Genomic DNA, 23,486 nt, shown 5'->3' on the forward strand with positions numbered 1-23,486 from the left:
CACTGGATCCTCACCTGGGGATGTCATCTGCCACAGAACCCGCTGGATCCTCACCTGGGGATGTCATCTGCCACAGCACCGCGCCCCGCCGGCCGCTGCAGCCGCTCCGCTCCGCTGGGACCGCCCTTCCCGGGCCGGGCTCAGCTCAGCCCAGCCCAGCCCAGCCCAGCTCCGTGTCCCCGGGTCGCGCCGCCCGTGCCGCAGGAGGGGTGTCCCAGGTACCTGCCCGTCCCTGCCAGGTATCCCTGTGTGTCCGTGTGGGTCCCTGTCGGGTGTCCCTGTGTCCCTGGGTGTCCCTGCCGGGTGTCCCTGAGTGTCCGTGTGTGTCCCTGCCGGGTGTCCGTGTGTGTCCCTGTGTGTGTCCCTGGGTGTAGCTGTCGGGTGTCCCTGTGTGTCCGTGTGTGTCCCTGTCGGGTGTCCCTGTATCCCTGTGTGTCCGTGTGTGTCCCTGTGTGTGTCCCTGGGTGTCCCCGGCTGTTCAGAGCCGCTATCCCAGTGCTCCGCACTCGCTCAGATGTCAGAAGGCAAATCGCCACCCCCTGGTTCCCTTGCTGGCTTACATCCATGTTTTAAAGTTTTGCCAATGTCATTCCTCAAAGTTTTACAAAATCAGCTACTTTTGTTGGTTTTTTTTTTTTCTTTTTCAAATACACAGAACTATGCTACCTCTACCCTACACAAAAATAAAATAAAATAATTAAAAAAAAATATGGACTGATGCTGCATCTCGAAAAGGAGATGCTGTGCCCCAAAGCACCGGAGGAACAGAGCAGAGCTGGGATTCATCCCTAAAACCGACCTCTCATCCCCACTACCGACGCAGGCTGCTGTGACCCAGGTTCACGGTGTTTTGCAGTGGTGTTTTGCAGTGAGGTTCCCAGCCACAGTGGTTTTCATGGGTCAGACAGAACCTGGGCTTTCACTTTGTTTAGATGGACTTAGTCTAGACTAAAAAGGGTTTGTGGTCTGAAAAGCTCACACACAGCTGAGCAATCAATCTGGGTGCTAAAATCATATTAGCATGTTTTTCAACCTCTGCAACAGACTGGACTTCTTTGCATTTGCTGCAGCTTTGACTTTCTGCTTTTAATGATGCAGTACAAAATCCAGTAGAAAACAATGATCAGTCTTTGCAGCCTGAATAAACATCAACAGGTACAGAGTAGCATGTAGGCTGGTCTCAGAAGAACATATTAAAAGTTTAAAATTATTCCACTAGAAGTTGACATTAAATCACTAATAATTTTACATCTGCTGCACTGTCAGGCATTACATTTCAATAAGGGCAGATGGATGCTGTGTTAATTTACAGAGGTTGAAAGATAATTCAGACTCTGTGAAACACTCCAGAGGCCAGACCAGGCTCTACATTTCTGTAGAACAAATTCTTGTAGTGCTTAGGCTCTTAGAGTGTGGAGCCTAAAATGCAGCAGGAGAAATAAGAACTTGAATGAAGTGGATAAGCAAAAATTTTTTAATAAAAGAAGAATTAGTGTAGATGAAGAAATCTTCTTTTTCCTAATCTCATTTAGGAACATTATACCCTAATGAAATTATAATTTATGGGTGTTATTATCACTAGCTTTCTGTATAACAACCAAATGCAAAATTTGCACAGACCTATGATTTATTTTTGTGCAATTGCTTCCTAAATGGATAAATTGTATGGCACAATGAAAAAGATGTTTGATATTTGCACTAGGTGACACAATACAAAAGAAATTAAGGTAGTGTGATATATGGCATTAGCTATGATTACCTAAGAAAATGCTTTTTGCCAGACCCACCCAAAGCCATATAAAAAGTACACACCCTGCCCTGATTAAATTTGCAGCTATGTGCTTGGATTAAGGAGACAGAATGTATCATTTAAATCTCAGGATAACATCACTAGACTGCTCCCATCCCATAGAAATGCTCCAACCAGAGCATGCAGTTTCTCTTTCCCATCCATTTTCCTTTGGGCATTTCCCATGAGCTAGCAGTGCATAACCCTAAAATGCTCATTTTTTTTCTCTTAAAAACAAACTACCATCAAGCTCCCTAGTGTTGTATGGGTTACCAGTCATGAAAAGACCCACATAACATCTTAGGGGTGAACTCCCTCAGTACAACACAGCATTCAGTGAAGAATTTCTCAAGGCTTTCCAGGAAGGAATGACATTCCTGCATTTTGATCATTTTGTGTATCCTATGGGACAATGAACCCAGGGAATCCTGGCATCTGCCTCTCACTAGAGGAGGTCCAGCCCACACACAGGAACCTTACATGCTGGAGTAAAGGGTGTGTGGAATAAGGATGTCTCAGCTTCAGAAGGGCCATTTGGGTATTTTCACATGTCAAACCCTCCACATTCCTGCCTGGCTGGTGGCTTGTGGGGCTGCTGGTGGTGGTTCCCAAGACAGAGAGAAAGACAAGAAAATGTTTCCTGCTCACCTGGGCTTTTCAGTTCCCATCTCTGCAGCTCACCAAGGACCACATAATAACATTACCAGAGCCCCAAAGCTCATGCCACTGTTTGGGACTGATGCCTGGAAAATGGGGTCATTTTCCCCAAATGGTCTTTGTTGCTTGGTTTCCTATTTTCTTGAACTCCCACTGAAGGCTCTCCAGAACCTTTCTGACAGGCTTCCTTCCAAGCTTTGGCCAAACCCCTGCCTGTAGGCAGCCCATGCAGTGATTCTGCCCATAGCAGCTCCAAAACAGTCACATCCCACCTCACTCAAATGCAGTGAGCACAATCCTAGAGTGGGTCATTTTAAACAACTTCACAAAGTACTGCATGACCAAAATTAAATGTTTTTAGAAATGAACCTGTGGCTGCTAAATCCCTCACTCATGCTTAAGCAAAACACTGCAGAACACCCAAGTCACCAAAGTTGTTTCAGACAGTCACTGTGCCAAGCAATGGAGTCACTTCCCATTAAAGCCAAGCTTCCTGCATATTTTAATTCCTGTCACTGGAATATTTCCCATACATTTACAAGAGATCACCTCACTTCTTTCTTCCCCTCTCTCCCTTTTACCACCTCCCTCAACACTTTTAATGAATCAAAGCTGTGTGACATTTCATTTCTAACTTTCTCTTGGTAAGATCCCAAAGTAATTGTTTTCTATTTTCTTCTCTGATGATCTTGAGTTAACACAGGAGATCAAGGAACCTAACTTCAGCTGTGACTATACTAGGAGGCATCAAGAAAGACATTTCTATGGAAACAAGTTGTTCAGAGAGAAGCCAAATGATTAATTAACAAGTTAGATCAATTGGGAGGAAAAATGCAGAACAAAATACAAGCAATACATTGAGATAGTTAAAAGAGGGGGATGTTAAAGGTGGTGAGGAATAACTATCAGTTAGAAAGAAGAAAATTAATAAGCTCACTAGAAAAGGACTTAAAAATAATTAGATGAAATTAAGGAGAAATATAGATAGGCTAACAAAACCAAAAATTCCTGAGAAGGAAATTTATTAGTTGAAGAGCATTTTTCCAGGGGCAAAGACTGAAACTTTATAATCTATGACACAACAGAAGTTAGACAAAGTGCACATACATGTATTGCAGGGAAAAAGATGTAGGAGCAGAAACATGCACTGTGTCACTGTTTTTCCTCTCCTGTGACAAGAGTAAGCTGAATGAAGTCTTTAACCTTTTTTAAAAAGAGGAAAATAATATTGCTAAATATAAACTCTTGGATATGCTGAAGTGCTCTTGAGGTGAAGTCAAAACATAAACCCATCATATTATAGAAGTAGCATCTTGTTACCACTCTGGTCTTCCTGTCAGAAAGCAGCTGTGTGAGAACAGAAGAATGAGAAAATAAGCACATTCACTGGCCCCCTGAAATTAACAGCAGGTTTTTTTTTTTTCCCCTGAAAGTCAAAATAAAATGGTTTGGGTCCAAGTCATTCAAAAAGCTCTTGGATTACAGGAAGCCCATTCTCTTGGTTTGTCCCTCTGTAGTCATTCAAAACCATTTAGACCTGATATTCCAGGCTTCTCCATCAAAATATTAAAACACTATTAAAAACTTTCAAATGGTTTTCATATTTTCACCACCTCCCAATGAACTTTGGCTACTTTCACTGGGACATTCCAGTGAAACCTGCAGCAGGTAAAGCATTATCCCATTTCCAAGTTTACTTTCACAGAGCTGAACTCTAGAAAATGCTGCTGTGGATTTTGGTCCCTAACGGGATCATGTCATCATTAATTCTGATTTTTATATCTTCCTTTCTAAACTGAGCCTTCAATTAAAAGGTCACAACAACACAAAATGGTAGAGAATTACCCATACCCTACCATCCCTTACCTCTTCTGGAAATCCCTACAGAATAAAACCCAGGGAGAATTCCCCTTCTAATACCAGATAACAGAACTGAGATTCAAAGACAAACCCTTTTTAAAATGGAAATGTAAAATGTCCTATATCCCTGAGATGATGTCAGTCCATTTATATGGCTGTTTACCTGCTGCCATGATAATCACAACTACTCCATGTTGTTATGAATGAAAATATTGTGGAATTTTTGCTCCAGGAAAACAACACAATGTTGCCTCAGCCAGAAGGTGTCAATTGATTTGATCTTCCCTCCTTGAAATTCTGATGCCCCAATTTCCATTAAAATTGTGTAAAAATTCTCATTAGAGCAGGTCAAATCTCAAGCTGGAATTTAGCTTTTGCCTTCTGTTGTTAAAAGTTAAGTATTTCTTAGAGAGGAAAATGCTATGCTATTGTGATGAATTCCAGGGATTTTCACAGGAACTTTTAGGGTTAGACTAAACAAATTGAAGAATTCTTTCAGAACTATTGACATTCCTAAAATGTGGGTGAGAGAATGTAGCAACAAAACCCACAACTTCTTATTTCATAGATTCACAGAGACTGTTCAACATGAAAAAGCTCAGGAGAAATGTAGTGGGAGCATGAGCTGGAAATCTATGTCCAGTGTTCAGGGAACAGAGCATGGAGGAGTTTAACTAGTGCAGGGAACAGGGTACCCAGAGCAAAATCACTGCTCTGAGCCTCTGCCAGCCAGGAAGAACGAGCACAGTAAGCACTTTGATTTTCTCAATCACTTAACTCCTTCTCCTATCTCAAGAGCCACTTAAAAGCAAAGGTGACATTGAAGGCAGAGCCACCACCTTCTGAAGTCTCTACAGGAAAGCTTTGACCTGCAGAGCCTTGGCCAGGGTTCTTGAGGAACAGAGCAAAATCTGTGCTCACTACCAGACCTTCCCAAGGACAGAAAGTGCTTGATCAATAACACAGCCTTGGAGGCTTCATTTCAGTTCTTTCTTCCAAAATAGAGTCAATGCTTTGGATAAATATAACTGGACTGAAAGAACACTGCAACAAAAGTTCAGGTGAAGATCAACATCTAACTGCTGAAGCTTAAAAAAACAGCTCTGCATAGGTTGCAGGAAAAAAAAAAAAGTTGCTTGTAATCTCTTATATTTCCTACTCCCAGTATTGTCTCAAAAAGGTTTTGTCATCTCTATTATTAAAATGCATTTCTAGAATCATAACAGAACTTGGGCTTGGTTTATTTATGCTCCAGCAAGAGCAGGCCCTTCATAGTGGAATGAATAAGCTGCTAAAATGGTCCTGAGGAAGCTTTTAGATTGTACCTGCTTATATTTGGACCTGAGATATTTGTGAATAGATGACTCTTACCTCTGCAGCACACAGAGGCACTGTCAGTAATGCTTGGATTTTTAATCAAAGTAGCATCATTTCAGAAATGTTCATTCATCATTTCAGAAAATATGTGTTTTCAAGCAAAGCAGTCCAGCTACAATCTGCTACTCTCCAGAGTAAATTTTTGAGGCTAATGTTCCTTTTAAAGAAACTCTTGAGGGTTTTCATGTGAGGAACAAATCTAAGTAAGTCCCTGCATAACCAGCACGTGTCCCAGGCATTAGTGAACACAGTGTCCTGCCTTGGGCAGTGGTGGTCATTGCCAAAGACATTACATGGTGTGGGAGAGCCAGACAAACACATGGCAGCAGACAGAACATCGTGACATATATGAAGGTCCTCTACCTAATATGTGTGGAATGGTGTGGAAAAGAAAAGTATCTTTAACTGCTGCCACATAAGAAGCCACAGATTTTATCTGGCTTTGATTCCCAAAGCCTTGTTTCACAGCACTCTGCCCACTGCCTGCTGTGGTGGCCTGGGCTGTTCAACATGGTTATTGGACACGGAGGGAGAAGTTGGGCACAGAAGCAGCTCACCTCTGTCTCAACACTGAGACACAATCTACAGTCAGTGATGTCCTCTGGCTTCTGAAGGGGTTCTGCAGACCAGGCACCCCTGGGGGAGCTCATTCCTGCTCGGAGTGACTGTCAGTTCAGCAACACACAAAGGGAACAAACTCACCAGGACATTTTCAGCTGTTTAAATCAATAAACCCAGACTACCCACTCTGTGTCTTATCTGTTCTAGAAACAACACTTTGAGACTTGAGAAATAAAACTCTTTGCATAAAATAACCAACAGGAGTCATGTCTGTGCCTCTGTGTCCCTCTGACAGGTGAGCAGGTGTGAAGCTGTTCACAAACCTGCACTGAGCTGTTCCTTTCTCCAGCCAGTGCAGCGTGAGCCAAGTGCCTCGGCACAAGCGGGAACCCTCCCCTGATGCAGCCCCACCAGTTCACCAGGGTTTGAGTTTGGTTTGCAGGGAAACAGTGTCACAGAGGACAATTCCTCAAGAGACCACAGTGTGCCACCATCCCTGACTAAGGAGGTGATGTGACACAGAGACTGACAGACAGCTCAGCCCTTCCCTCTGCAGATCAGACATTGTTGTGACACTGCTGTGAACCAAGACTGAACGAAATGGGATCTGTATCCAAACTCTGCATCCTCTTTCAGTCATGCTTCTTGAAAAACAGCAGTTTCTTGCCTGACCAGAAAAACAAAATACTACTTTGTGCTTACCTTTCTTCCTGTCTTCATTATATCTCAGCTGTTGAACTAAAGCAGTTGGACAGAGGATTCTTCAAGGGCCCAGTGGATGCTCCTTCCAGCAACAAATCAAAGCACTGGACAGGTCAATTTTTTTGCCAATTAGCCAAAGCTAGTACCTCCTAATTTTAGGAGATTGATTTTGTGCATGAAAAGACAGTTTCTGTTTCCAACAATATGTGTTAACAGCTCAGGAAGGAGCAACAGGCAATATCAGCTATAACAGAGCAAATATCAGAGCAAAGACTGTCCTGAATTTATCTGTGCCTGCAATCAGGTCTGGAAATCCCCTGAGAACAGGTTTGCTTGTGAGTGTTTTCAAGAACTCCTTGCTTTTGAGTTAAATAGATGCCAGAGAAATAAAGACATCTGAATGTCAGAGCTTGGGAACTGGTGGTCCTGAGTTATTACCAGTGGTGTGGTATTGCCATTGGTGTGAGCAATGGGATGCAAAGAAACACGGAGGGTTTTATTATAAAAGAGCAAGGTATGGTGACTCACATATATAAGAAGCACTAGAAAGTATAAACTTTGAAAATTTTGGCAATTTGTTGGTGAAATTGAATATTAATAGTAAAATCTGAAAGGTAATTGTGTTTTGATAGAATAATGACTAAATAGATTTAACAAATACTGGCTTGAATTCTCCACAGTTTGGCCACGGTCACATCCTTGCTTTAATATTTTCAAAGATTTGTGAAGTCATAATTTTGTTCAGATGAATAACTGGGGACCAGTAGGTCTCACCTATGGTTCTGCTGTTTGCTGTGAGCAACTAATGCCACAGTGACCTTGACCCATTTGCATCCCCCCATAAGTTGAAACTATTTCCAAAGGTATTTGTCAAGAATTAACCAATCTGTTTCCAGGAATGTGACAATAACAGAAAAGGAGAAAGTAATGGTGGCGAATTTTAGTCAAATCAATCATTATAGCTTATGGACTGATTTTATGATGAAAGTGATGCCCTTTGCTCTTTTCCTGACTCAAATTTATCATCAGCAAATAATTCTTTGAAATCTTTGAGGCAGTCCCAGAAAACAACCACTGTTCTATTTCTGTGGTTTTTTATATGTGTTCATTTCTATGACAGATGCTTAAGCTTTTCATTTGAATCACTATTATTAGGCCAGTGGTAAACTTCTGAAAATGCAATTGTTGTTTGGGAAGAATGGCAGCCAAAAGATTTTGATAAATAGCCTCAATAGATTCCACAAGTATATGTAGCATTTTCATCTGAAAAGCAGAACAGCTCATCTCTGGACCTCAGAGAAACAGAGACTCATTTTGGCTTTTCACTCTGGCACTTTAAATGGGAAGATGTCAAAGGGAACAAGAATAAAGCAACCAATGAGGAGGAAAAAAGAAAAAAAGGAAACTGCAGATCAGTATTTGTAAGGCAAAGTGTAAAATTGCAGTAGCAACTTACAAATCCATTTTGTGAATGTACAAGACATGCTGTCTGGTCAAGGAGCTACAGAGGAGCTCCCCTTGCAAACATCCCATGGACTGTGACAAGAACCAAAAAACAGATCAATATTCTGAGTGCTTTAAAAATAATTTCCTTTGCAGCAACTCTAAAAAGTGGAAATACCTTAGAAAGACGACAGTGTTGCTTTAATCATGTATCTCATTTTTACAGTAGTCCTGGAATTGATGTCAAATCTATTTAAAGGCAACATAAAAGCAGATTCATATGCCATAGTAGGCTGAGCTTCCTTAATAGACTACAATGTATCTCAGCAATGCCTGGGAGCTTGTTTTATTCTCTGCATGATAATTGTTTACTGAAAGAAGAGAGTAGAGTTGACATAAAAAATCAGCTTGTAAAATATTTTGAAATATATTAGAGCTCTGGAAATAAATATTTAACATAATAAATAGATAATGTCCAGTTCTCTTGTCTACCACAGGAATCAATTTCCCCTCTGCCCCACACCCACCTCTACTGACCTAAAATGTTCTGCCTGATAATACTGAGAAGATAATACTGAAAGAGTTCAATCACAGTTGGATGGAAAATTCATTCTCCCCTCCTAAAATTGAGTTCTCTAAACATACAGATGGGCATCAAGCAGGGGAACTGTCAAGATAGCCTAACCAGCTCAGAATGGGATGGGGATGCTGGCACAGTTTTCCTGTCCTCCAGGTCCCAGAAAGCATTCCTGCTTCCACACCCAAGCCAGCTCCTGGGAAGCAGGGCATGGCCAAAGCCAAGGTGGGGCAGCACCTCCAGCCCCAGCCATGGACCTGCTGGAGGCCAGAGCATGGAGATGACTGCAGCCACTGAGCACCACTGCGCTGCCTGCACAGGACCCTCCATACAGGGGGCTTTCCAGCAGGCTCTGTGCTTTATGGATGCAGCGTGTCTCTCATCAGAGCCTGAGTTGTGTACATAACTCGTGCTGACCTCTTCCTTCTCCACCGAGGCGCTCGTCCGAGCCAGAGATCTGTCGGGCGTCACCAGGCTGCTTATTTGACGCACTATTTTTAAATAACTCACAAATATTTAAACAACATTTCTATCAGCATTACATGTTTAGAAGACATCCAGGAATGTCAAGAGTACCCGAGCTGGCTGGCCCACATTGAGCAGAGCCCTGCAGCAGTGCTGAGCTGTCGAGTGGCCTGCAGCTCACACCAGCTCGTGCACAGCCCCTGGCAAGAGGCACAGAGCTTTCAGCACCCCAGCGAGAGGGCTCTCGTCATGCACGGTGTGACTGTCTCAGACACCCAGCCTCGGTTATGGTTTACTTGGGATTTCATTTTAGGGGATAACAAAGAGCCCAAAGTCACTGCTGAAGACATCAATATCCAGTTTTTAGTCCTTTCATCGCTGTGACATCTCTCAGCCGCTTGCAGATCCTCTCCTGGAGGAGCTTACAGCACCCATTCCGGCTAACAAAGCTTTGCTGGCTCTGACAAAGGCTGTGAGTCTCGAGGCTAACTCAGCCACTGCTTCTGTCACACAGCAGTGTGAAGACAAAAGCCAGTTGGATTTTAGTTCTAATTTAATACAAATTTAGGATACATGGTTGTATCTTCCATAACATCTCCACAAGATCTCCACTATCAGGTAGTGGGTGCAAAGGCATCCACTATCCAGGGAATTAATAATTAATTTCTGCTTTGAAAAAGGAGCAAGGCCAGTAAAGCTTGGTTTTGAGACCTAAAAGCCTTTGCATTGGTTATTTTAGCACTTGGCTATAGCAGACTTTCAAAACTCAAGAGAAGAGTATTTTACACATTTGGAATTTGAAGACTGCTGCTAAGATGTTCAAAATAGAAATACTGACATTGAAGCACCCAAACCAATACAACCTGTTCCTAAAGTACTTCACATCAAAAGATATTGATGTGCTTCAGCTCATTTTGGATTTCAGCAGCAGTCAGACCTTGCCTAAGACTGGGGCAGAGCTTGGTGCCAGCCTACCTGTGATGGGAGGCTGCATCCATTCTTACTTGTGTCCAGGCACAACACAGCCCCTTTATTGAGCCAAACCATTTTTCTTTGGATGGCTTGGCTGTGTAGGTTATTAGAGGACACGGAGCTGACAGGTAATTACAGCATTGTCTTGAGAGAGGGCTGGCAAGGAGTATGATGCACATTGAAAATCTTCATCTTCTTTAAGCAGTGGTGACAAAGTCAGACAAGGAAAAAAGCACATTTTCCTGTCAATATTAGGATGCCAGCACACATAAACACCTGTAAGTTGTGCCCTGCAGAAAAGCAATTTCTCACTTTCTGCAAAACATCTTGACCTGATATTTTGCATTCTACAAGGCTAGATCAGGAAGATCTGAATCCCTTTTGCAGAGGAGACACCATCCCTATGTCTGTCAGTGGCAGAGAAGTGAAAGGATTCCAAACACCCTTCCCAACACGCTGCCACTACCTACAAACCAGGAACCCAGCACCCAGCCAAGGCCAGAGCTTGGATGTGCCCTTTTCTGTAGGTGCAAACCCTCTGGGAATGAATGGGTAGGTGTGCACTGCAGTTCATGTGCTGCTAACTTTGGGGACATTTACCTTTGTCTACAAAGCACTGCCACATATTTCTGTGACAGGAGGCTTTGCCTTGTCTCCCCACATTTAAGAATAACTATTGTTGCCAGGTTCCAGCTGGACACAGGAATGCTGTGCAGTTTCTACTGTGGCATTCAGAGAGTCCCTACCTCTGATAATAGAGAGTGAGGGAGTGCCTGGGCTGACAGGACCTGATGGCTTGGTTTGCATCAATATCACTTACTCAACTTCACTATAACTTTTTGTGGTTCTTCTGAAGGAGGCAGTATAAAAAACCAAATATTCATACACAGCCTCTTTGCTCCTCTCTACAAATGCCCCACTTCATCTTTAAGAAGTAAAAACAGCCAAAGGAAAGGGAAAAAAAAAAAAAGGAAAGGACACTGCTCTTTTGCAACATCAAGCCAGCGTAAGCAGTGACAGCACCCACATGAAATATTTTACCATTAATGGCTCCAATAGAAATCTTTCTGGATGATCTATGGAAGCCCTGCAATCAGAAATAGTCTAAGCTTTGCTCAGCCCCATTTCAAAATCATGGTTCTCTGATGAGAAGGGAGTTGCCTTCACATGTACCATCAAATTTAGAAATCCATTTAAGTCCTTTTGATGTTATTTGAATGATCACTTCTGAAAGGTTATAAAAAAAAATGCAGCTAAGCCATATTTGTTTTTTCTGCAAGGTTTTGAAAGTGTAAACACTTAAATCATCAACCAAGTGCATATCATTCATATTCACCATAACTTTTAAAAGCATACTTAGCATACCGCTGAGAAAGATTACTCTGCTGACAAAAATCAAGTGTCTGGATTAATTTAAAGGAGTGCATTTCACAATCCATCATTCCAGAATAAGAGAACAAGGAACTGCTCAGTTAAATTAAACTGTGAGTTACTCTGGAACAAATTAAAGGAAATTAAGCTCTGCACTTGTGTCTAGTCCAGACGTGTAATTCAGGTCTGATGCTATTAAAAGCCAATAGTCTAGCAGGGTTTCATAAAGACTGAATCATTTTACAACTAATATTTGTTTGCACTCTTACACAACATGAGAAGGCAGCAGGATTTGTGGCTTGTAAGACAAGCTGGCAGTTTCAGGCCAGCGCTCTTCAAGGACTTTTTGAAGGAGAACAGGTGTGGGAAACCAGCCTGGGAATGGTGGGGCAGAAGCAGAGAGGTCAGCAAGGAGAGAGGATGCTGATTGCTGCCACCATGGCATGTCTGAGCAGCAGGGCCTCCCCAGCACACTCTGGTGGCCACCAGGGCTGGGTTTGGTCTGTGTGGGTCAGCTCAAGGGCTCCGTGTCACACCCTGCCCAGCCCCAGCTGCTCCAGTGGGGCTCTTCTGGGCTGGCAGGGGTTTGCTCTCTGAGAAGAGGATTTTGTTTGATAACCCCAGAGCCCACATGCAAACACAGTCCAGCTCAGCAGAACAGATGATCTCCTGAGGAGACTCTAAAAAGAAGAGAGTGAATGAAGAAACTTAATAGGAGGGTGTAATAAGTGGTACCAATCAGCTTTAGCTTTGCATGTGTTACCCAAAGCCCACTTCTCTAAGTGCACTTTTACTCTTTTCCTTTTCCCCTCTTTTTCTCCCCAATCTTTAAATAACCATTTACTATCAACTCTCTCCTTAATTTTCATTTAAATTTTTCTGTTTCAGTTTCTTTTCCTTTTCCCTTCCTCCCCCAATCTTTAATTAACCATTTATTATCATCTGTCTCCTTAATTTTCACTATAAATTTTCAGTTTCTTTTCTTCCTGGCTTTGCATAGATATATTTAATCTAAACTTTTCATAGCAGAAGAAAGAGTAGTTTGAAAAACAATGTTCCAACAGGATGAAAACCCATTTTATAACCAGTTACCCTTAAAAAGTAAATCAGAATATTATCCTCATATACCTGACAGCATTCCAGGGAAAATATAAACATATTTAATTTACATTAATTGCCCTAACTAGGTTGTTTAGGCAGTGGTGGCTGTGGCCAGTGGAGGAGCCAGATGAGCACTGAGAACCCAAAAGGTTTAGTGACCTGGAAGGTTTAATGGCAGAGCAGGACTTCAGTCAGTGCAAAGCATTACAGAAACTCAGGGCACAGAGCTCCACTTTTCCAAGTGGGGCAGGCACTGGAGGGAGAGTGAAGCTGTGTCTTTGACCTGCAGGAGAGCCAGCAGCGCTGCTCAGGCTTCTGTGCCTGCAGACAGAGGTTGTGTAACTCTCAGAAATGCTGGCCTGCAGGCTGGTGTGTGGCTCCAAACTGAGGAGCCAGCTGAGTCAGACCTCTGCAGCCTCCCAGCCATGGAGTGACAGCCACAAGCTGTGACCTGAAGCTGGCTCTGCTGCTGCCACCAGCAAACATTCATCTCTGGCAGCAACAGCTTATTCCTCTCTCATGTCCAGCCTGATGTGGTTATCCCTAGTTTGTAAATCCACACACTAATCATCTTGGGAGTTAATATTTCCATAAATTCTGATTTCCAACGTGCTGTACTTCTCCATAGGAAAAGAGGTATTTTGGTGCCCCACGTTCTACCTGCACACTCCAGAGAGGACCAAAGTACAGGGAAGGTGCTCCTCTGAAGAGCTCTGCTGAGTGGGAGAAGGCAAGTTAACAAGTTAACAAGTCAACAAGTCAAGTATGCATTCCCTATGTAAAAGGCTTCAGAAGGACCAAGAAAAAAAGCACATTTTCCTGTCAATATTAGGATGCCAGCACACATAAACACCTGTAAGTTGTGCCCTGCAGAAAAGCAATTTCTCACTTTCTGCAAAACATCTTGACCTGATATTTTGCGTTTTACAAGGCTAGATCAGGAAGATCTGAATCCCTTTTGCAGAGGAGACACCATCCCTATGTCTGTCAGTGGCAGAGAAGTGAAAGGATTCCAAACACCCTTCCCAACACGCTGCCACTACCTACAAACCAGGAACCCAGCACCCAGCCAAGGCCAGAGCTTGGATGTGCCCTTTTCTGTAGGTGCAACCCTACAGAAGGCAAAGAGAGAGAGGAGATGTGTACAGGGACAGAGAGCAGGTGAATGAATGGGCAAATCCAGATCCAAAAGCCCTTACAGGACCTCACCCTTCAGGCCTGCCACACATTGTCTTTTCTGAAATCAGGAAAAATGAGCGTGGGAGATCATTTCCATCATCTTAGTGTGATTAATCCTACTCTGCTGCAACAGCTGAAATACCAACCATTTGTTTTTATACATTTGGCAAAACACCTTTCCCTTTTATTGCCTGGACCAAATCAGCCCAATTTTTCAGGCTGATTGGGCGTTTGGCAGTAATGCACCTAAATGGTTCTGCTGCTGCAGGATGGCCGAGCACTGGCACAGGGAGATTGATAGCACTGAGCCCCAGGTAAGGATGCTCCATTTTCCTGCAGACTGATTAGGACTGTCTATTCCAGCGATTTAAGTGTTTTTTCAAAGAACACATTTGAAGAGCTGAAATGGATACACACTGTCAGCTCCTGGCAGTTTAAGTGCAAACAGCTGCCCTGAAAGCTCTGTGCAGCACCACAAAGAGATGAGCCTCTATGAAAGCTAGTCAATCAAAGAAGATAAATCTTTGTGTCAGTTCTAATTATTGAAATACTCCAGTTAACTCAGGGAATCATAGACATTAGACTGGCTTTAAATGCCCACGTGGTTGAGACTATACCATTGCTCCTGGGAGGCAATTTCACTGTCTGACAGATCAAGAGGCTTTTCTCAGCTAGTTAATTCCAATTAAGTTTTTCCTCTCAATTTCATCCTCCTATCCATTATCCTCAGTCAGCTACCCTTCACAATTCCTCTCCTGCCGTGCTGCTAGTGCCAAGACTTCTGGAAATAGTGACATTATTACAAGTACCTGGTGATGACACCCATGAGGCTTCCCAGTGCCTCCCAGGCCTCGGAGAAAAGATGGTTTCTGTCTTTAAGAGCTTTTTTCCAGCTTCTACAGACTTTAAATAAAGCTCAACAGTTTAAATTACATATGTCAGTAACCTCCCCTTCTTGTGCTTTGACTCCTTGCCCTCGGATAAACTTTGTTTCTCCTGGCCCTGACTTCAGGCAGCAATCAAAGTGTAAAGGAGATGTGTATAAATGGTGTAACACTAGAAAAGAGCTGCTGCTACAGGATTACCTCCTGATATTTTTCTAGAAGTCCACAAGCACCAGTGTAGTGGAAAATGTCTTGAGAATAGATGACAAAACACAAAAAGTTTATACTGCTGCCTCATGACCTTTATATAAAGCAAAATTACAGGGGATTCCAGTAAATAATTCCTTCCCTTCCTCCTCCAAAAAGTGATGGGAATGGCTGTATCCTTCAAAGTGGATGGGATTCATCAGTGTCTTGTCTCTGACAGCAAAAGAGGCTGCTCACACAGCACAGCTCCCCTTCCCTTAACCACATTGCTGTCCCTCTCACACGCCCAGGAAGACAAATGGAATCAAACAATCTGTAAACATATTCATCCAGCTCAGGAAGATCAAGGGGTTTGCAAGTTTATTTCAAGAAACAAGAGGAATTTAGCCCTTTATTCAACACAAAAGCGAGCATCAAAGGATGGCGAGCTCCTCTGAGGAAGCAGGTCCCCTTACTCAAGAGCAGGGCTGCCAGGGATAAAGTGTGTGCATGGCCAGGTCAGGGCTGGAGCTCCAACCCAGATTTACACCAGTGTAAAGGAAAACACTCCCCAGCCCAGTATCCACATTATTCAGGCCAAGGAAAAAATGTAGTGGCAGCTGTGAACAGCCCTGATAGGAGGACCTTCATGCAGGGGTTTAGTTTGTTTTTGCAGCTGACTCTTTGCTTCTCCTTTATCTTTTTTTTTTTCTTTCCCTCCTTTCGGAGATGGTTGACCTTAAATGCAAAAGGATAACGTGGGTCAGGAGGAGTGTTTATTATGTATGAGTTATTTTCTTTCATGTTAGTGAAATCCTTTTGTAAAAGTTGGCAGAAGTCCCTGTTACAGCTAAATTTTGGACCCATGGGTGATCTGGAATTTAAGATTATTTATGTCTCAGTATAAAAAAAGCAGTGGAAAGGAAGCAAATTCAAAGAAAATAATCAGAGCACAGCTGAGGTCTGTAGCTTTACTTGTTTAAAGCATTCAAGTCTATCACTGCCCTCATCTTCACTGATGTTGGGTGACTGTTTCAGTGGTTTGAGGCTTGTGCATAGATGCTGGAGCACTTGTAGAAATTACACATCACACTATTTCAGTGTTGTTTCACAAGGCAAGGTGCATGAAGCACTTTACAGATTCCAAGACCTGACTTGCACAGCAGAGCTCCTGTGTACAGGTGTGCTGACATTACCTGCAACTCCTGTTGCAGTTTAACTTCTTCGCACTGCAGGTAGAGAGGAACAGCAGGTGGGGAGCAAATCCTGCTGCTGCTGTCACTGCAGCCTCCTCCTGTCCCCAGTCCATGGCTGGGCTGGGGTGACAAGCAGACAGACTGCAGTCCTCACTAACTCTGGTACATGTTTCCTCAACAAATCACCTCTATTTGCACTGTAAAAAGGGACTGCTGAGTGTGAACCAGAGCTGAAGTTCAGCCCTGGTCTGCCAGTGCTGTCCAGGCTGGGGTCATTGCAGGGAAGATCATTCCTGAAGGGTGGGGCTGTAAAGAACATTTTTAGGAAAGGGTTATTTTTGTGTGTTTATTCCCAGAATGGTCCCAGGGTAAATCCATACTGGCTGTTTCTCCAAGTCTCATTTACTCTTAATCAACATTCACAGAAAACTGTGGCAAAAGTTCTTAAAATATTCAGAAAGCAGTTTTACTTCTTCACCATGCTATTTCACAGCCATCTTCCAGCAAAGGTAAAGGGAAAACCACAGCTGTTCCTTATACAAACATGCCCAAGAGAAAACTCTCAAAACCTTGTACCCTCAGAGGCAAGGGTCAACCCTGCTGACAGGATAAGCTCTGCCCACACTTCTCCTTTGGCTGCTCATTTTTCCAGCAGACCTCTCTGCAAACAGGCACCACTCCTCAATCCCATAGCCCACCCCTGCCCTGCACAGAACAAGGAAGAAAGCAGCACCCCACAGCCCCTCCAAACTGTGCCCCAGCAGCCAGGGGTAGCTGTAGCTGCTCAGCTCCAGGTTGAGAAGACCTGTCTCAGCTTTGAAGAACACATCTGAATGCACAGCAGCTTTCACTTTGAGGTGTCCTCCCTCTCCAGCACAGCAGACATTAAATATGTGCATATTTAATGCACTGCCAGCTCTGCAGCCATCAGCTTGGATCAGCAAGGGGAACTCGCCTGAGTAATTCAGGTGTCTGTGGAATGTCAGAGCCTGCAGGTACAGCTAGGGTGACATTTTCAGAGGTATCTACATTTCTTAGGCTCTTCAAGCTCCATTGAAACTTGCTTGAGGTGAATTTGAATGGAGCACAGGCCCCCAGTTCTCTTTTGTATTTTAGGTTAGCTTCTATCCCTTAAATTTTGCAATAAATAACAAGTAGACACTGCTTGGAAAGCTGGGAGCAGAGGAGGAGTTTGGATAGCATGATCATAAATGAGAAAAATTCTCTTGAATATTGAAAGTATATTTAATGTGGTGCTCAAGGTCACACAGCAAATCAATGGACAAAACTGAACCAAAGCCCTGAGGGCACATTACTTGCAATCACATGCAGGAGTAATTGAGTAATTGCAAAGACTTAGAAGCAGCACTACATCAACTTCACATATGGCTAGAAAGGGGCTTGGGGACATTCAGTGATTTGCTGGAGGGGAGAGAGGGCCAAGAGCAGGGCTGACATTAGATTTGAGCAGCTAGTATCACACAGGTAACCTGGCACGGGGAAGCCTGCTATTTATAGTCCACAAAAATTCTGATTTTAGTGCCTTAGTTTTCAGTATATCCACTGCTGGAGACATGAAGAGTCCTGCACTTGAAGGCCACCTCTTGCTGACTGTTGGCACTGTATGGGGAGACCCTGAGGTGAGAGGCATGCAGTGACTCAGCTCTGGCACCTGGCATGACACTGCTGGGTAGCTGTGTCCCACTGAGAACCTGCCCCTTGGTGCTGAGCTTCCCCACGAGCTGCTGGCCCAGCAGCATCTTTACCAGCCCTACCTGGCAACCACTTGCCTCTCATTTCAGCTGTCAAAATTATATTTATGCTAGCGCAGTATTTCCTGTTTCCTAATTTGGATGGTTCCCTCAGTCGTTTTTCCACTAAAATGCTCAAGCATTTTTTGAAAACATCTAAACAGGAAGAGACCTGACCTCTCCTCCCTGAACATCTTGTGCTCCCCGCTCCTGGCAGCAGCAGATCACTCCTGTGCCAGCTGCTGTGGCGACTCCAGGACAAGCTGAGGGTGGATCCCATACCTTGGGGTGCACGTGGGCTCTGCTTGTGTGCACTCATGGGTTGCCTTGAAAGGCCCAGCAGTCTTGGGATCCCAGGCAAGTCTTTCTTGTTCACACCCTGCTTTCTGAGCCCCCAGCCCAGCTCACTGCCTTGCCTGAGTATGCAGATGGATCCCAGGTTCTGGTCAGCTGGTCATCCCCCAAAAGGGGAAATGCCCACTGGTTCAAATGGTTTGATGTTGAGCCAGATGCTTCAGGCAGCAGATACCAGGCAGCTCCTCTGCTGGGCACTGTCCTTGGGAACAGAATGGCTTGAGGGGTTTTCCCACCTGGAGACCTGCAGGCTGTGGGACATCCATCATCACTGCACCTCACCTGGGAAAGTGCAGCCCCAGGGGCAGAGCCATCCCAATCCCTGCCTCAATTGCTTCCACAAAGGCCCCAGGGAGGAATCTCTCTTTCCCTGAGCTGTGCAAACTCTGCACCCCAGGATTCAGTCTGTGCTTGTGCTCCCTTGCTGTTGGGATGCCGGATGCAGCAGGTGCATCCAGCCCAGCCCCACTGCAGGGCCCACGGACACTTTTGGGGTGCTGGGATGGGGGCCTGAGGTCACTGCCCACTGCCAGGCTCCAGCTCCTCTCCTTGGGAGAGCAGTGCTGCCCTCAACACACATGAAACACTTGGGGTTTAGGCAGACAAACTCCCTGCAGGTGACTGATGTTGAGCTGGGCAGAAGCAGTGAGGAGGTGCTTTCCTTACTGCTGACAGTGCAGAGTTCCCTGGCACTGGCACATCCCAGCTCTGGGGCACTGCACTCAGCCATGGGGAGCACAGCAAGAGTCTGTGCTGCATTCCCAGCCAACAGGGCAGTGGGATAAATGGGAAAAAGTTGGTTCTGCCTTCAGGAGGTGGAGAAGCTAAAGCACTTCATTTCCTGGAGTATCCACATAGCCCCAGGGAAGGAGAGAAGCAGTGCCAAAGCCTCTGTCAAACCCTGTGGCTGTGGGACAGAGAGGGAACTACCCTGCAGCCCCACTGCTAGAGAGCCCCACTTCCCCAGAGCTGGGCTCACAGCCATGCTGCCCTGGGCTCTCCTGGCAGAGGTTTAGTGGCCAGGCTCCAGATCCAGCTCTTTGGCTAGTGCAAATCAAGAGCTGACACACCCGAGGGTGACAGGACAGAAAAAGAGTGAAAAAACCCAGCAAGTGAAAAGAAACCTGGGGCCCTGCATGTGTCTGTGCCCACAGATTGCTCCTGCAGAGCTCTTGGGCAGCTGCCTCCCAGCACGTCCTTATCTGCACTCTCCTCCAGAAGCCCTCAGTGCCTGGAAATCACATTCAATACATGCAGTGGGACATATTTAACATACTAGTGTGGGGCCTTGCAGCAGTTAAGTCATGCTGCAGAATTAATCTGAGATTGGTGATAACTGCAGAAAATTAGATTTATGTTAATTTTTTAATGTTGGGGTTTTTTCTCAAAGAGTTGCTGTTCCAAGTCCCAGCTCTGCCCTACAGCAGTGAATCTGCAGTGCCACCCTCCTATGCCACAGAAAGGAGCACTCTGGAGTGTCTTTGGGGCTTGGGAAGGTGGCCTCACCTTACACTGGCTGCTTGGAGCAGGAGCCAGGTTGTGGCCATGTTTTCATGGAATGCTGTGAGGCTACACTACTTCCCCAGAGCTGGAACTGGGCTCCAGCCTCCCAGCACAGCAAATCCTTCTTCTCCTGGCTCTGCTCAAGCACCTTCTGCTGTGTGGGCTGCTGCAGGGGGATGGGAATGAGGAAAGAGCAGCACATGGAGTATTTTGGGAGACTCCTGATACTAAGGCACAGTCACTAACTGTGGCTGAGTAAGATTTATAGATATTCTGGACTGGTGCCAAGGAAGGGTGGAAAGGCAATCCCAGACAAAGGAAAGCAATAATGTGTTATTGGTCAAGAAGATTCATGTGGTGAAAATGAATAGCAGCGAGTGGCTTGCAGTGAAAGCCCATCCATCTTGTCTGGCAGGGAGCAGACACTGCTGGGTGCCTGGGCAGCACGGTGTGTGACAGCCAGGTCACGAGCTGCTATGTACATCTCTCCAGGTTCAGGGGTACACCAGGGGCTCCCCTCTGCACACACAGAGCACAGCCCTGCTTCCCCCACTCACTGAATGTCTGTGTCCACCAACATCCCTCCAAGGAGCAGCAGGGGAGCTGCTCTCCAGGCTGGGCCAGCATCAGCACCAGGGCACAATATTCCTGCTCAGGCTGAGCAGAGCCTGGTCTCAAGATCAGAGAGAACAAAAGGAAAGCATCCCACTGTACATCCCTGGCTGTGTCGTTTGTTTAGTCTTAGACTGGGAAAGCTATGCTTGATTTTGGTGGCAAATGAAAGCCACAGAGTGATGCCATCATTCACTCAACAGCTGCACTTCAGCCAAGAGCTGCCTGGGTGCAGTGGGTGGAGTGGCCTCACAGTCTGGGTCTGGGTCTGTACACAAACCACTTCAAAAAGGAGGCTTTAAATGCTGTCATTGCTTCAGTTACTCAGCAAATGCTTCACACTCATATACTCCTAGTCTTTTAATAATATACCAGGTTTTTTACAGAGCTGTAACAAGTTCAGAAGATGACTTGCCTATCCCATCACCAGCCTGCCCAAAGCTGACCATGTGCGTATTCCACCCCTGCTCAGCACAATGCTCAGTGGAAAAACACCCACAATTAATGCTCCCTCTGCTACCGAGCTGATTAAAGATTCAGCTTGGATGGGAGAGGAAGTGCAGGGTCCAGCATGGCTTCCTGTGTGCCTATAAATATCCACTGGGATGGTTTAGGCAGAGGTCAGCCCCAGGCAGCTGCACGAGTGCCGGCCTCCTGTGCCTCGCGCTGCCGGAGTGGCAAAACTCGTCCCCCCTTGGAGCAAGAGCTTTGGGACACAGACAGGGAGCTCCTGCTGCATCACCTGATGTTAATCAGAGTTTGACATTTACTGCAGTGGGAGCAGGGCCACTGGATATCTGCCAGGGCAGGGTCCCACCAGGGTCACCCCCGTGGGCTGGCACCATGTGAGCCTCTCTAGTCACCTGTTGGTCTCTCAGACTTGGCTGAGTGGCAAATGAAAGCCAGAAATGTTTTCAAAACGCTCTAGAAGACAGGAATAGACAGAAAGATGCTATTTGTGTGCTTTGGTCCAGCAAAGGGACTCCAGGGAGCAGTTTTGCTCTGCCCAGAGTGGGTTGGTTGGGGGTCCTCAGCACAATCAGCACTCCTGGTTCCTGCAAACCCAAGCACACTGTGACATCTAGTGGCAAGTTACCCCAGAGCCCAGGGAAAGCTGTGTCTGACAGGCCTTTCCCACAGCTCCTGGACAGCCAGCCCAGATAGGTTTGCTTTGTTACACGCTATTGAGGTGCCTCTGTGCACCTAAACCTGTATTCAGGTGTAGCAGGGAGTGTTGCATGCAGGTGTGAGCAGGTGTGAGACTGTGTATGACAGCTCGTGGCTCAGGCCGAGGTGTGCAGGTGACAGGGACTGTATTTGGTGTGCAGCTTGGGCCACATGTGACATGGCTTTCAACCAGTGTCCCCCAGCAGTGACCAGTGCTAGTACTTGACCAGCTCAGGTAGCCTTGCCAACATTCCCCAGAAGCTAGGGCCACAAAGATTAGAGGTGGAGCAGCAGACAGGGAACCCCGTACCCTTCCTGCTCATTCACCTCCACCTCCTCCCCATCCTTCAGCAAGGTTTATTTAATATTTCACCCTTTTTTTCAGACTCTGATTTCATGCACCACCATCAGTGACATATTCCTTATTAGCTGAATAATGATACAGAAATTAAATCAACAGGCCTTTACTAACAAGTAGAAAGGCCCCATCATGCACGTCTGGGCAGCATGAGTCAGGGATGTCATCTGATTACTGGGCTGCTTTGTGAAAGAAGGGACAAACAGATACCAAATATGGGGAATAAAACTGAGAAAAAAGGTCACATTTCAAGAAGATCCTCATTCCTGTGTGAGAGTTCAGAACTGGGCAGGAAAGTAGGAAGCTGCTGTGCAGCACATGAGCACCAGCCTCTTCACACAAGCACCCTCTGTGCACCCACCACCGTCCTGCCCCACACAAACTCCCTGCTCCAGGAGGACGATGGAAACAGCAGCAAAATCTGCGGTGTCAGAGCCCTGGGAAGCTGAAAGCAGGGTGGGCAGCACCAATCCTGCTTCAGGTGCTTCAGGTCTCTGAAGCAGGCTGAGACCTATGAGTGGTGCCCAGGCTCTAGTGCCAGAGGATGTCAGGCACCACAGTAAAACCTCCCAAGCCACCAGCAGGGCCTCTCCTTTGTATCTGCCTTTCATAAAGCTTTGTTCAACGCACAAAACGGATTCTATATGATTTATTCGCCAGAGAAGCCAAGTTCCCTTCCCACACAAGCATTCCTTCCAACAGCTCCAGGTCCTGCCTTTTCCCAGGAGCACTGAGGGAAGCAGGATGAGGTGGAGGAGGGATGGGAACAGCAGGCAGTGTGTGTGCTCAGCCCCCTGCTGCACAAGGCTTGCTGGACCAGTTTTTGGCAGGTGTCAGAATTTTTGGAAAGACAGATTTTTGGCAGGTGTCAGATAATGTTAACCCTGGAAGTGTGAACCCAGGAGATGGTAAACTTCAGAAGCTGAAACAGCAAATTTATACCAAGAAGAACAGCAATCCACACAAAAACACTTCCAGAAACACCTCCCCGTTTCTTAATAGCTCTCTGATGGCAGGGCAAGTGCTGGGGAGAGGGGGGTGACAGCGCTGACCCCAGCAGCCCCAGCTGGCCCTCTGCAGCCCCCCAGCAGCATCCTCAGCACTGCTCAGCCCCTGTGGGTACTGCTGGGACCTGGCTGGCCCTGCTGCCCACCTCAGCAGCCACCTGGGCTTCATGCCTGGTGTTCCTACTGGCTCTGCCAGCAGCTGCCACCAGGGAATGAGCCCACAGAGAGCAGGTGGATGGTGGCTTCTCCTTGCCCAGCGCTCCCATGGCACAGCAGTCATGGCAAAGGAGGGTTCTTCCCTGTGGCTTGGCCCTCCCTGACCTCCAGCCAGCGCCCCTCACTTCCCACAGTGGTCATTGCATCAGCACTCCAGGGCAGAATGCTCTTACAGTGAATACCTGGCAACACAACCCG

At 45.7% G+C, this 23,486-nt stretch overlaps 1 protein-coding gene across 9 annotated transcripts in view; it reads right to left on the reverse strand.

Moving 5' to 3' along the window:
• Window positions 1-23,486, reverse strand: part of LOC107210697 (rho GTPase-activating protein 7-like) — a 46,190-nt gene that overhangs the window by 20,955 nt on the left and 1,749 nt on the right. Inside the window, exon 1 of one of the 9 annotated variants that reach the window (XM_015641848.3) lies at window positions 55-230. The exons of 3 other annotated variants lie outside the window; for them this stretch is intronic. In XM_015641848.3, coding sequence (XP_015497334.1) covers window positions 55-67 — 13 coding nt within the window. In that variant the 5' untranslated portion in view covers window positions 68-230. Of the gene's footprint in view, window positions 231-23,486 lie in introns of those variants that run through there. 5 more of the 9 variants (XM_019008175.1, XM_015641847.2, XM_019008171.1 and 2 more) reach the window with 5 other exon arrangements.

Source organism: Parus major, chromosome 13 (assembly GCF_001522545.3).
Source record: "Parus major isolate Abel chromosome 13, Parus_major1.1, whole genome shotgun sequence".
NCBI lineage: Eukaryota > Metazoa > Chordata > Aves > Passeriformes > Paridae > Parus > Parus major.